The sequence below is a fragment of the Agelaius tricolor genome, unplaced genomic scaffold (assembly GCF_023055355.1).
Source record: "Agelaius tricolor isolate 1412-34295 unplaced genomic scaffold, bAgeTri1.0.p SCAF_24, whole genome shotgun sequence".
NCBI classification, from domain to species: Eukaryota; Metazoa; Chordata; class Aves; order Passeriformes; family Icteridae; genus Agelaius; species Agelaius tricolor.
Window position 1 is genome coordinate 6,564,403 of NW_027269284.1, and position 12,789 is coordinate 6,577,191.

The 12,789-nt window shown below is 37.6% G+C and overlaps 1 protein-coding gene across 4 annotated transcripts in view; it reads right to left on the minus strand.

The window, feature by feature from the left end:
• ZFYVE28 (zinc finger FYVE-type containing 28) overlaps positions 1 to 12,789 on the minus strand; it is a 145,989-nt gene that overhangs the window by 16,432 nt on the left and 116,768 nt on the right. For 2 of the 4 annotated variants that reach the window (XM_071447482.1, XM_071447480.1), the window contains one exon: positions 401 to 552. In XM_071447482.1, the coding sequence (XP_071303583.1) occupies positions 401 to 552 (152 nt within the window). Of the gene's footprint in view, positions 1 to 400; positions 556 to 12,789 lie in introns of all 4 variants that reach the window. The other 2 variants (XM_071447481.1, XM_071447479.1) reach the window with 1 other exon arrangement.

Consider the following 12,789-nt stretch of genomic DNA (forward strand, 5'->3'; position numbering starts at 1 on the left):
CGGCCAAGTTACATTCAGGTTTTTATGCCACTGGCAAGCCAATACATATATTCCATATCCTTTGGCAGGAAATACTGAGAGATTCATTTTGCATGAAAACAGAATGCTAAGTCAAATTTCATTCCTTGAACACAACAGGGCATCACCAGGGAAAAATCAAACCTGATATAAATCCAAATTCTTCAACAGTACAGGTCCAAGATGTCAGCATCTCTGATTCTCCAAGTTCCAAACAGGTAACAGGTCCTTCGAAACCAGACTGCAACTTAGGCCCCAAAACCAGAGTTTTCCTGAAACTTCATCTCTAGTCCATTCTACCACAACTTGATGTGCAAAAACTCAAAAAAATTAAACCAAAAACCCCCTGAAAAAGAGTTTAATAATTCAGTGATTCTCATACCTGAGATACAGACAAAAAGGCGGTGAATAAGATCGTTACTGCCATGAAATCTAGATCTGATCTTCTCTCTTGTGGCAATTTTGGCAGCCTGCAAAGCCAGCTGGATTTCTTCCTGATCAATGTCATCAGATGAACAAGAACTTGTCATTAAACTGCTGTCAGAGAAAAAAATAATGTAAAGGAAAGTAATGTAAATCTTCACTCAGTTGTTCAGGATGTTCAGCAAATCCTAAAGGATTTATGACTCAGGCAAGACTCTATAGTAGCAGAACTAATTGCTGTAAATTCTTATTGAAGTTAATCAGCACACAACCAATCACCAGCACGTTTGATTTTCACTCTGTAACAGCTGCAAAAAAACTTGAAGCAGAAAATCACTTGTCTGTATTTTACTGCATTTTTCCTTAGCTGTTACAAAGTGCTGCACCATTTTTCATATTAACTTCTTCTAAAAGCTCAATCCTGAGACCATAACTCCACCAAAAATCCTGAAGGGGAATATCAACCTAAAAATGTGAAGGTCAGTTCTGAAGTCAACTTAGAAATTTACGAATATGGAAATTATCTGAAAAAAAGACAGAAATTCTGAATTATGTTACCTTAATATAGCAAGAACAGAATCTAAATATAACTTCACCCAAAAAAATGGAAAGAGCAGCAATAAAATATGATTTACACAGTAGAGGTAGGTTAATTCCCTTATAAATGTAACATTAGAAATAGCTGAAATGTCAAACTATTGTGAAGAATGGCTCATCAACTCTAAAGAGATTTAAATGTGCCACCAAATATCTACTCAAACTTTTAATTTTTTTTTAAAAAACCAGATGCCAGACATTCCCACACTTTCACCACCACCACCACTTTTCTCTTACAAAGAAGCAGCTTGAAACAACCTGAGACAGCAGAGAAGCCTTGGAGAGAATCTTCAAATATCAGGAATTACCTTAAATATTTGTAAATCAAGATGTTTAAAATAGGAAGCACTTCGGGAAAAGCAGCACTTTGCCCCTAAATACTCTTAAATGGGACTAGAGCACAGGATGTAACTACACTGAAGTCCTAAGGATTCACTGTGCTGACCAGGAGACAGGAGCCTTCTTATTTGACTGCATTCAAGTCAGAGGAAACATAAAACCATTTTTCTCCACATACTGGAAAGAAATTAATATAGCAATTATCAAAAAACTATACTATTTTACTTAAAATCATACTTTTGATGTCCACAACTCCAACACTCTTTACAGACAGCTACTGTGTTAAGAGTTACTAACTGCATGTATAAGTAGAATATATAACAAAAAAGTAATTTCTAACACTAACATTTCTAATTTGAGTTCAGTCTACTTTTTTCAGGTACAGAAACATTCACCATCTTGCAGATCCTGTCCTTATGGCAGTATGCATGAATAGTTATTTTGGGAGAAGACACATAGGTAACATCACTATTTATAACAAGATTTTATAGGATATAGTTTTCAAATTCTACCTGTAAGCTCCACAGGTAATCCTTTGAAATATAAAAAAGAAATAATTATGCCACCCAATCTCAAAAGTCCTAGGAAAAGAGACTGAAAATAAGTAAGTACTGGAGATTAGTTATTGACAGAATTATCAATGGATAATTGATAATTGATAACTCATGTGTAGCATGAGTACCTTAACTGGCCCCCCATTCTTTCAAACACAGAGTAAAGACCAGGCCTGCAGGAGACTCATTTTATTCATGTTATCTGTTGCTACTAACAAAAGAAAATTCTTGTAAGAAGATGTTATTTCTATGTTTACAGTTTCAGCAGCACCATGACTGACTGGGCTTATCAAAGACACTGAGAATGAAGTGAGAATTCTCTTTCAATTTTCCTTTGCCTTTCTGTAGGGGATTTAGTAGATATTAGAACAGCAAGCCTGCCAGCATGGAAAGGCCTGTGTTCAGGACAATGAAAAGGTCATGTACAAATGTGGCTTACAATAGAATAAACTGAAAGGCAGCAAGAGCCAGGAGGAGATTCCTGGCTCACAAGGGTGTGCAGTCAGAGGATGCCTGTTCACACAAACCCTCTCACACACAGACAAAGGACTGTGCCTGGCAACATGGCCAAACAGGCTCTACTTTTTGTTTTACATAAGAACTTTTTTAGTGATACACACATATGCACCATAAATTGCTCTCCAAGGCAAGCATGGACCTCCTGACAAAGCCAGATGCAGTCTGTGTAGTTATTATTTTAGAAGAAGTTAATGTGGATAACCCGAATACAAAGGTCTCTCAAAACTCCCAATACACAGAAACTTTAGTGCAGGGGAAAAACAGGGCCACTGAATCGAGGATGACTTTTCCCTCCAAATCACAGCTGAAGAAATATTTCAAAGGAAGGTGTTAAGTGGGCAGAGAGCTGTGAAGAGTGCTTTTCAAGAATATAAGCTACTTGGTCCTTTGCTGTTTTGCAGAAAGGAAGAAAGGCTCATTCCACAATCCTGACCAATTTTAATAATAATGTTTGCCTTTCTGAGCCTCCTCCAGCTGGGAGGAATGCAGTTTTACCTACTTCATTCAGGAATGTGGTTTGACCTATTTCCATTGCAGACTATTCTGTCAGGTTTTGTGGTGTGTCATTAAGGCTGGCCATGTCACCACAAGACTGGCTGGGACTCTTTTTTTTCCCCAAAATGCCCAGCAGAGAGCACATGTGAACTGCTCCAGCACTGTGGGATGGAAGGTCAGCATGTCTGCACACTCACATTTATGACACATTTTCATATGCATACTCCCATGTTAACTGCAGTAACCACATATAGGAGGTTCAGAAAAGAGGATATTTTGTACTTGGGATTGCTTGTGCTACTACAAAGCAAAAAGTGAATATTCCAGAAAAATTTAAAACTGGACCTAAGAATTGCTAGAGTCAGAAACAATTACTCTACCTTTACCAACACAACCAAGTCCAACTAAGACAAAGATGGCTCTCAAAGAACATCTAACAACCATCAGTTCTTTACTTTAAAGTATATCTGTTAAAGAATGTAGCCAAAAATACAATATTGTAGAACCAGTAAGAAATACTGTAAGAACAGAAACACTGCAGCTGTTTCAGATAAATAGCAAAAGAGCCAGCTATTTTTTAGTATTAGAGTATCCCAAACAGCAATGACTGCATCCATGCAAATAGATTCTAATAATTTTATAAATAGATATTATAGAAAACAAACATGAAATGTGATCTACAAGGTGCAGCTTACCTTTTCTTTTTTTTTTTCTACTTGGCTTGTGTAACATGGATAATTTGGATCAACATTTTCAGCCAATACCAGATGTTTAGGAAGCATTTCATTAATGTCAGACTACACTTGGCTCTAGAATGTTTCACAGCCAGCATCCACAGAATGATGTCTCATTGCACAACACAAACAGCCATACTACTGCCATAGACAAGCCCTCATTTTCTCAACTATTTGGTTGAAAGGAACCTTGAATAACCCAATGGACTAAGTTACAAAGAGGTAACACCAAAATACACATGGAATCCCTTGTGAAACATTTATCATATACACAATGCTTATCATGCATTAATTTTTCAGACTGTAAAAACACTGCAAAGCTAACACATCTGAAGGTGAATATAAAGAAATAAGATGTTATGTCAAAGGTTGATTCCAAACAATAAATCTGCTTTTACCTTATAAAGGAACAGATATTCTGTGGCAGATAAAATGAATTATCTTTTTGTTTAACTTGGCTGCAGCCACCCATTTTAAAATTACACTTTATTTATTACATGAGAAGAGTCATTCGACTCTTCCAACACTTTCAAGGTGTATCTCTACACCTTGCCTGCTCTCAAGGCTTTACTGTGAAATTTAACCAAATATGTACAAGCAAACAAAAGCCAATAATGTAATTGTACACAATTAAATCTTTCACCAAGATGCAAGCTCCTTGATAGCTTTTGTATTTCAAAGGACACTTGGAGCCAGTTTAAGTAGCAGTACTCATACATAATGGAAAACAGGACTGTGAATAAGAAGGTTATGACAGACATTTCAGGTAACCACCTATGATACTGTAGGTTTTGGGCTGTGCTTGTTGGTCATTGACATTCATCCAAAATCAGTGAAAGCAGCAAAGTCTAAACCCAAACAACCAAAGTCAACATTGGTCCAAATTTAAGTATTTTACATTTGTGCTAAAACACAGCAACAGCTGTAGAAATCTGTGTCCACTCACAGATGTCTCCTTTTAAATTTGTCTGGAAATGTTTGGTTCATTAAACCTGAAATGTGCTTTGTATGAATGCAGATTGTATGAGATTCTCTGAAAGAATTTCTCATTTGTGTTATTCACATACAAACCCTCAGAGTATCTTAAAAATGCATTAAATATACAGTAGGGACAAACAAAACGAATTTAAAAGCTCTATGTTTCAAAAACAATGAATACAAAAAAATCAACTGAATTTTCACATTTTCAAATGAATCACAAAAAACTTGGCTTGGTTTTGTTTCTTTATCTTTGAAATCTTAAATCAAAAGCAATAGTGGGTCACTTCTTGCAAAGGAGAAAGCCCAGCAGACCCATTGTACTCTACATCACAGAATCAGAAATACGGGATGCAATTATGTCACTAAATTTAAAAGGAAATTAAGACCAGCCTTTAAGTCTCTGATTTCAGAAAAGGTCTTCAATCACAACTGATCTTCAGGAAAAGATCTCAGAAGATTGTCAGTGGTGCCTGTAAAAAGAGAGGGCTCAAGTTTCAGCCACACAAACTCACCCCAAGTAGGTCTAAGAAGAAAAGTCTATAACAATATTACAAATGATTACTAGAAAAGTGTTTACATAATTCAGTGAGTAACCTCACCATTCATGTTATCCAAATACCTGTGACATCAGGGATTCCCATTCACTTTCTCTGGGAATCTCCAGCAAACTACACAAGCAGGGGCAGAAGTAGAATGTAACTCTGTGCAACAAAACAGATAACACCTTCCTGCTGTAGTGGGAATTTATAGCTGGTGACTCCACTTCTCAGTGAATTCAAAATCCATGCAAGAATTCCATCCATTAATTGGTACCATTCTGATGCAAAGATTCACCCAGAGATGCATTTTAAGACCAAGGTACTCTCTAGGATAGCTTGGTAAGTGATGTACAGCAGCAGGTGAGACTCTTGACAGTAGAGAAAGGAGAAAATTTCCAAGAAGTTTTCTGTGATTTCACACATTCCTAATGATCTACAAAGGACATTACAGTCATAAACCTTGCTGGAAGTTTTTACAAAGGGTCAGTAGCCCAATTCTTAAATACAAATTAGTGTTCATTTAAAAATTGATGAGAGACTGTCTATGAATTATAAAACAGTGCAGTTCTTTGGACTTAAATGATATCAATTTATTTGCACTAGTTGGCCTAAACAAATCTCTCATGTCCATTATTTAACACCACAGGTATTGAATAACTAAAGATATATACATGTGTGTCTCATGTATGTGAATTTCCTTGTATACAGAGGTACATTTAGAATATTCTAGTTCTTACAATATTTCTCAAAACACATTACCATGAGCTCCCCAACTTTCATTGTTTGCTCATACAGAGTTTAGCACAATGGCCACCTTAGGCTCTAAGATGTACAATATCAATAACAAACACTTTTTATCCAATCTACAATATTTAGGATTCTCTCCCATTTGAATATTTTTATCCTTATGGTAAATGAAAAAAACCCAAACCAAAATGTTTGCAGGCAAATCTATGTTACTGATTGCATACAATTTCTAAACCAACTTCAGCAAGTTGGTACATTGCTCCCACTGATATTTGAGTAGGCTGTAACTGGAAATCTCACCAAGGCAGTAGTCAACTCTGGGTTCCAGTTTGCTAAGAAGAACAAACAGCAACTACAAAGGCCATGTAAAGGTTCAAACACAATAGTTCAGGGAAGACAAAGGTTGCATCCATGAGAAATGATAAGAGGAAAATTACAGGGGTTTTGGTAAGAGATATGTAATTCCCATATCAGTAAGATAAAACCCCAACCTACTTCCCATCCTGCTTTTTGCAGTACCTCTAGTGTTTCTTTTTGGATACTCTCAGCAGAAACACAATAAAAAGTAGGCTAAAACCTGTTGTTCTAACATGTGCTAGTTTTGATATTGTTGGAAACTCTGGTTGGAAGAGAAATTCTGAGAATCATGGCTTCTTACAAATATTTTAACTGAACTGAGTGGCTACACACTCAATTTTAGAGTCACTTAAACCCGAGCCAGAACATTATATGCTATTATTTAGGTAACAGCATATAGTTTTTTAGCTAAGGACTATGCTTTAAGGAATGACCCCAGAAGCTACATTTAAAGGAGACTAAAACAAGCTTTAATGCAGAACTTTATTTCTTGTCTTTGAAAACCCTAATATTTTTAAAGTCAAGAGGGTTTTAAAATATAAGCAAATTATAACCCCTTAGCTATTTCCTCTCTCTTTTAAGAGAAACAGGTCAAGAGGGTAAAAAACCCCCACCAATCGACCCAACCACCCTTAAAGCACACCAAGGCTTCAGAACTTTGTCTTGAGAAAGCAATAATGTAACTTTATGCAAATCCCTCTAGCTAGAAATCACCAAAAGAACTTGACTGGACCAGAGTATTACCCCATGTGTGAGCAATGCCCAGCTCCACACACAGGACACGTGCTAAAAGCCCCATCTGCTGTCAACCTCCTGAATTCCACACTGGGGGGATTTACTTTTCCTACACTGCAAGATTTGCAGAAGCCTGTCCTTAGCTTCTCCTGCCCCTGTAGAGGTGGGCAATCTGAGGTTGGCTCAGTAAAATAAGGAATTTCTCTAACAAATTCCCAGGTGCTATCTACAGTCAGGGAAAAGTCCTGAGCATTGAACTCTGTCGAATTTAAAATCAACAGCAAGAACTTCTGCTCCAGACCCTGGAAGCTTCTGTAGCTCCCCACTCTGCTGGAAGAACATCCTGAATCTTTCCTCAGCTGTTCAGACCTCAAACTGCAGAGCATTCTCACTTGGACTTTGTAAAATCCACAGCTGGTAAAGTAGCATCTTGCTAAACAGATCCACTGTAAGAAACTCAGCCTAGGAGAACTTATGGCTTACTCAAACTCATCAACACTCTGGACTGGGTTTTCAGATGAATGCAAAGATAGAGTACTCCAAATGGAAATTAAAATAAACAACACAGCCAGTGCAGAATTTATCAACTTTAACAGTGCTCTCTCCCAAATAGCTTTTTTGATCATTATAGATAAAACTTCTATAAGTGTGCATATGAACAAATAACTGAAAAGCATTAGTAATCAACAGTGGTGCTTTCTAACCATCAAATTTAATGTCAGATACTTGCAAGGTACCACACTTGCTGCTTTTCCTAAATTAAACCAAAAAGGGATAAAACTGCAAGATAAAGTTATTGTAAAATTCAAGAAAAAACAAGAAGTTAGAATATTATCTGGGTTTTACTATGACTTTTTTAAATACTACCATGACATTTTTTCCAACACTTTCTTGTACTCAAACTTGCATTTAAAGCTCTCAATCATTCGCTCACACTGCAAAAGGATAACTAAAATGAGATTAAACAACAGAAATATTTAAACTTCAAAAATATACATTGAACTGGAAAAACTGAAAGTGAAATCCACAAATAGTATAGGACTCATGATGAAATGGTATGGAAAACCAGCTGTGGTATCCAAGCCAGGGACAGAGATATATCAGGCCCAGTTTTTACACTTGATGCAGAACTTGACAAAGGACAGGCAGAGCTTGGATACCTGATAAATATTTCAGGGCAAAGAGTAATTTTATAGAGCTCATTAGCAATGCCCTCTCCATAGGCAAGCCACAGTTCTGCATGGCATCAAACAAGTGAATTAATTCATTCAGCATGCAGATCCACTTCCCAGCACAAGGAACTCTGAGGGATATGGAAACTTGGTAGCATGACATTTTCATGTTGCTTCCATCAGTTCCCTCAAAAAATGATACAAAAACAAGCAGCAGAAACATGAATGCATCCCAGGGTCTAGAAGAATCCCACAGAAATTCCATATCCAGATGTGGTAGTCAAAGCTGAGAAAAGCTAATGAAAGTATTAGGTGGAACCTTAAAATTTTAATTAGAAAAGACAGCTTTCTCTTTTTCACCTTCAATACAGCTGTAAGGATGAGGAAATCCTCTCTCTTTTTCCTCCAATCCAATTGTGGTTTTACAATATATCTTTAGACATGGACAAAAACTCTGCAAAAACTGCAGTTACTATAGTGATTTTAATTACACATAATCTGAAAACTCCCAAACATGCTATTCTAAGGGTTTTACTGAGGGAAAAAACACTAATCTGTAAAATAAAACCTAATTTCTGAAAGCTAGTAATTTTGTTCTATTACTATCACAGGGAACACCAAGTGACATTCAACAGCAGATTTTTTACACATCACTAAAATGAAAATGATTATAATTGTGGCCAAATTACTAAAAATGAAAATTGCAACTGAGCTATGTAGAAAGAAGAACACAAGCCCATTATGATCACTTTGTGTCAGTCTCCAGCCATATGGTATGTTTGATATGCCACTTGGAATACAGCCCCCAAATGGGAAATTTGGAGTGTCTACCAATTCTGCCAGAACTGTCTTATTGCCTCTGCCACTGATTCCAGTCAGCCTAAAATATTGCCCTATTTTACTTGATTTACACAGAGAGCAATATATTCTATATTTACTTCAACCACATTGAACATTTTAACACCTCTAAAATATGAAGTTTATAATTTTAATAGGGAAAGACCAAAAAATTTCCAACAACTGAATTCTCACCTTCCCACTGTAACAAGCACTTGTTAACATTAGCTGCCTGGGTTATTACTTGGAAAAAATAAAATCTGCATCCAGTTACTTGTTACTAAAGACAAAGATATGCATAAAATATAGAACACTCTGTAGAATATCCTAGAAAGGAACACTATAACTTAGAAAATGCTACACCATTTTGAGATTTAATTTTTTTTGTCTTGCAGGGTGAAGAACAAGATAGGCATGAAACACATCAAGAAGAATCCTGGCGGTGAAAACCCTGAGACATCTGCTTCAGTCACACACGTCTCACTGACTAAAATGAGAAGCAAAAGCTGACAGACCTCATCAAAGCTGACTTTTTGTTTTGCTGGTACTGCTCAGCTGGTTGTTGGGGCAAGGGATTTAGCAGCTGAACAAAAAGACTGTATACAGCAACCTATTTATGAGTGTATTAATACTGCCCTCACAGTGCTTGAGTGACAGAGCTGTGCAAAACAGCAGACTCTCACTGCCTAAGAGACACACAAAGGGTTTGCAGTTCAAAATCATTAGGCAGGAATAGCATCTATAGTGGAAGTGATTCAGATTTGCTCAAGGTATAAAACCCCTTTCTCTTCCCACAGCTCTGCTCACCAAGCTCTTTATTTCCAGGACTCCAGTAAAAGCCATGTAAAGCCATTACTAACAGCCTTTTTCTGGTTGTGAGCAATCTCTCCATAAAGAGCAGCTCTACAGAAAAAAAAAGGAGACAGAAAATCTACAGAAATGCACTGTCAGACCCAAAATGACAGTACCAAACATTAATGCAGAACAAATCTGTCATTTTGTAGAGCTTCAATGTGAGCTGAGCACGTTAACAAAGGCAAAAGTGCAAGACAGAAGAACTGGAGACAGAGCTGATCAGGTGGACTGACCACTCAGTTAAAATACATTGTTCATGTATTTGTTGTACTCCATGTTATGATCTACAAGGTCCCCAGAGTAGCTGTGGTCTCTGTTAAAACCTGCAGCCATGTAATTTGTGCTGTAGCTTTGATAGCTTAAGCTCTGGACCATGAGATGAAAGAACTTAATTCTCCTACTATAATTCACAGTCCTGGAGAACAACCAAGTTCTTTTTCCTTCTTGAATCCTTTTCAAGGCGCTGATTTCTACTGATGAGAAAGCACTGTATAAAACCTGCTCCTGTAAGAAACTGTCCACCCACAGGAATTTTGTTTGGTCTGAGAGATGGGCAAGAAACTGGCTCAGAGCTCCCACTCAGTGCTGATCCATGCTCTGTACCTGGGCTGGCAGCCTGCCACGAGTGGGAATCCCCAGGGATGGACATTTGGCCTCACTTGCTCAGCATCACCAAAACAATCTGGATGACAAGAGTGTGAGCACTGTCCCCAGGTGTGCTGGTGACACCACACTGGGTGGTGAGGTGGACGTGCCAGCAGGGAAAGCCATGTGACAGAGCAGGACAGGCTGGAACAGGGAGCTGCCAAGAGGAGAGTGGAGTTTCACAGGGACAAGTGCAAGGTCCTGCAGCAGTGATGACACCAAAGAGCCCGGCACGGGCTGGGATCCTTTGGGGACCTGGGGGTGCACACCAAGAGCTGAACAGGGCCCAGCAGTGGAGCTCTGCAGCAATGACAGCAAATCAGATGCTGCCATGCACCCACAGGGGCACCACCAGCAGAGATGAGAGATGGGACTGTCCCAAACCACCAAGAGCTTGTCAGGCCCACCTGGAGCACCCCTGTGTGCAGCTGTGGTCTCCACAGTTTGGGAAAGGGAACAGATGGACTGGAAAGGGTCCAAAGGAGGGCCAGGAAGATGATGGGGAACCAGCCCTATGAGGAGAGACTGAAAGAATTATATCAGTATTTTATTCCCTGGAGAAGGCTCCAGGGGACCTCATCACTGTACATAAAGAGTGGCTGTAAAGAGGATGGAGGCTGAATCTCCACAAGAAGCCACATGGAGAGGACAAGTTGCACCAGGGGAGGTTTCATCTTGATATAACAAATATTTTACACGAAGAACGATCAATGTCTGCCCACATATGCACAAATACAGATATTCTAACTGAAATATCTAGATAAATATCCCACTCTAATTGCTGGCAGATTCTTGCTGTTTTGGCATAAACTTGAGTCACAATTTATTGCAGATACTGCCTTTTACAGACTGTAAACAATGTGCTAAAACTTCACCACCAATTTTTGTAAATGCCTAAAATAGTAGAAAAATATACCAAAACCCATCAGTAGTTAGGCTGCAATGACATATCTCAAAAAAACCCCAACCTGTTGACTAGAGAAAGTATCTAGTGTAACACTAAGGTTAGTTTTAAGAGTTATTACTTACATTTAAAGTTCTCATTTATTGGCTCTTTAGAACCTTAAAATAAAGGAGTTTACCATGTAAAGTTTACTCTAGGCAGACAAACCCCTGAATAGATTCATCAGTCTTTCTTTCTCCCTGGCACTCTTACAACAAAAACTCCAATGAGACTCGAAATCCACTAATTGTAACTACCCTGTTCTTCTGTTGTCTCACTTATTTTTCCTTGTCATTCCTAAATCAACATTTTTCTTGCATTTTATAGCTGCAGTCTTTCAGAGAACTTAGGTCCAAACTCTGAGCATATCATATTATTGTTTCCTGAGAAAGCTGACTACTGGTATGGGCATTTCAAGTCTGGATACTGCTTAATGAATATTTGAAAAAAATTATTTTCTGAACTGGGCTGAACATTTAACTTCTTGATCACCAGACCTCTGAGACTAGAAAGAGGAAAATTTTACACAGATCAGGTACCAATGAAATCAAATTTTCCTTAGCAAAATCATTTGAGAACCCAAACCACTGGTTTGAACACTGCTTTGGGATCCAAGGAGTGGGAATTTTCTCCCTGGTTCTCCATTTGGAAAACAATAAATGTACATTTCTACAGAATTCCATATATTCAATACTTCATTGTTTCAAATCAATTCCATCTGTGCTATTAAATACACAATTAGTTCAACATAACTACTGCAGAGTTAAACTGGTTTTGGTATTACAGCCAAATTTCCTGAAGATATCCCCAAACATGCTGCAATCTGACAACATGACTGTCAGTCTCAGTACTGATTATTTAATAGCACAAAGGAATTGTTTATGTTTCACAGGAGGATGAAAGACCACATAAGTGTATTTCAAGAATTCTATCTTTTGGCAATTATTTTTCAGATAAAAATTGCAAATGTTACATTTAATGTCTAATTGTTGTTAAGTGTAAACATCAAGAAATTAGATACATTAGAAGTGCATATTTCAGATGAAAAAGAAACAAACTCCCAAATTAGGTATTATTTTGGATATGCATATGGCATCATGGAAAACCCAGTTATTTCAGAAAAGAACATTTTAAAGATTTTCTTTGCAAGGAACATGTTTGTTGCAGTAAACAAATAATGCAACTCTAGAGAAGCTGTTTAATGGCCAAATAAAACTCTCTAAAGAGAGAACAGGAGCATATAAAAATAACATATTCTCAAAAATTATACAAATAGATGCACTGAATATTACATTTCCA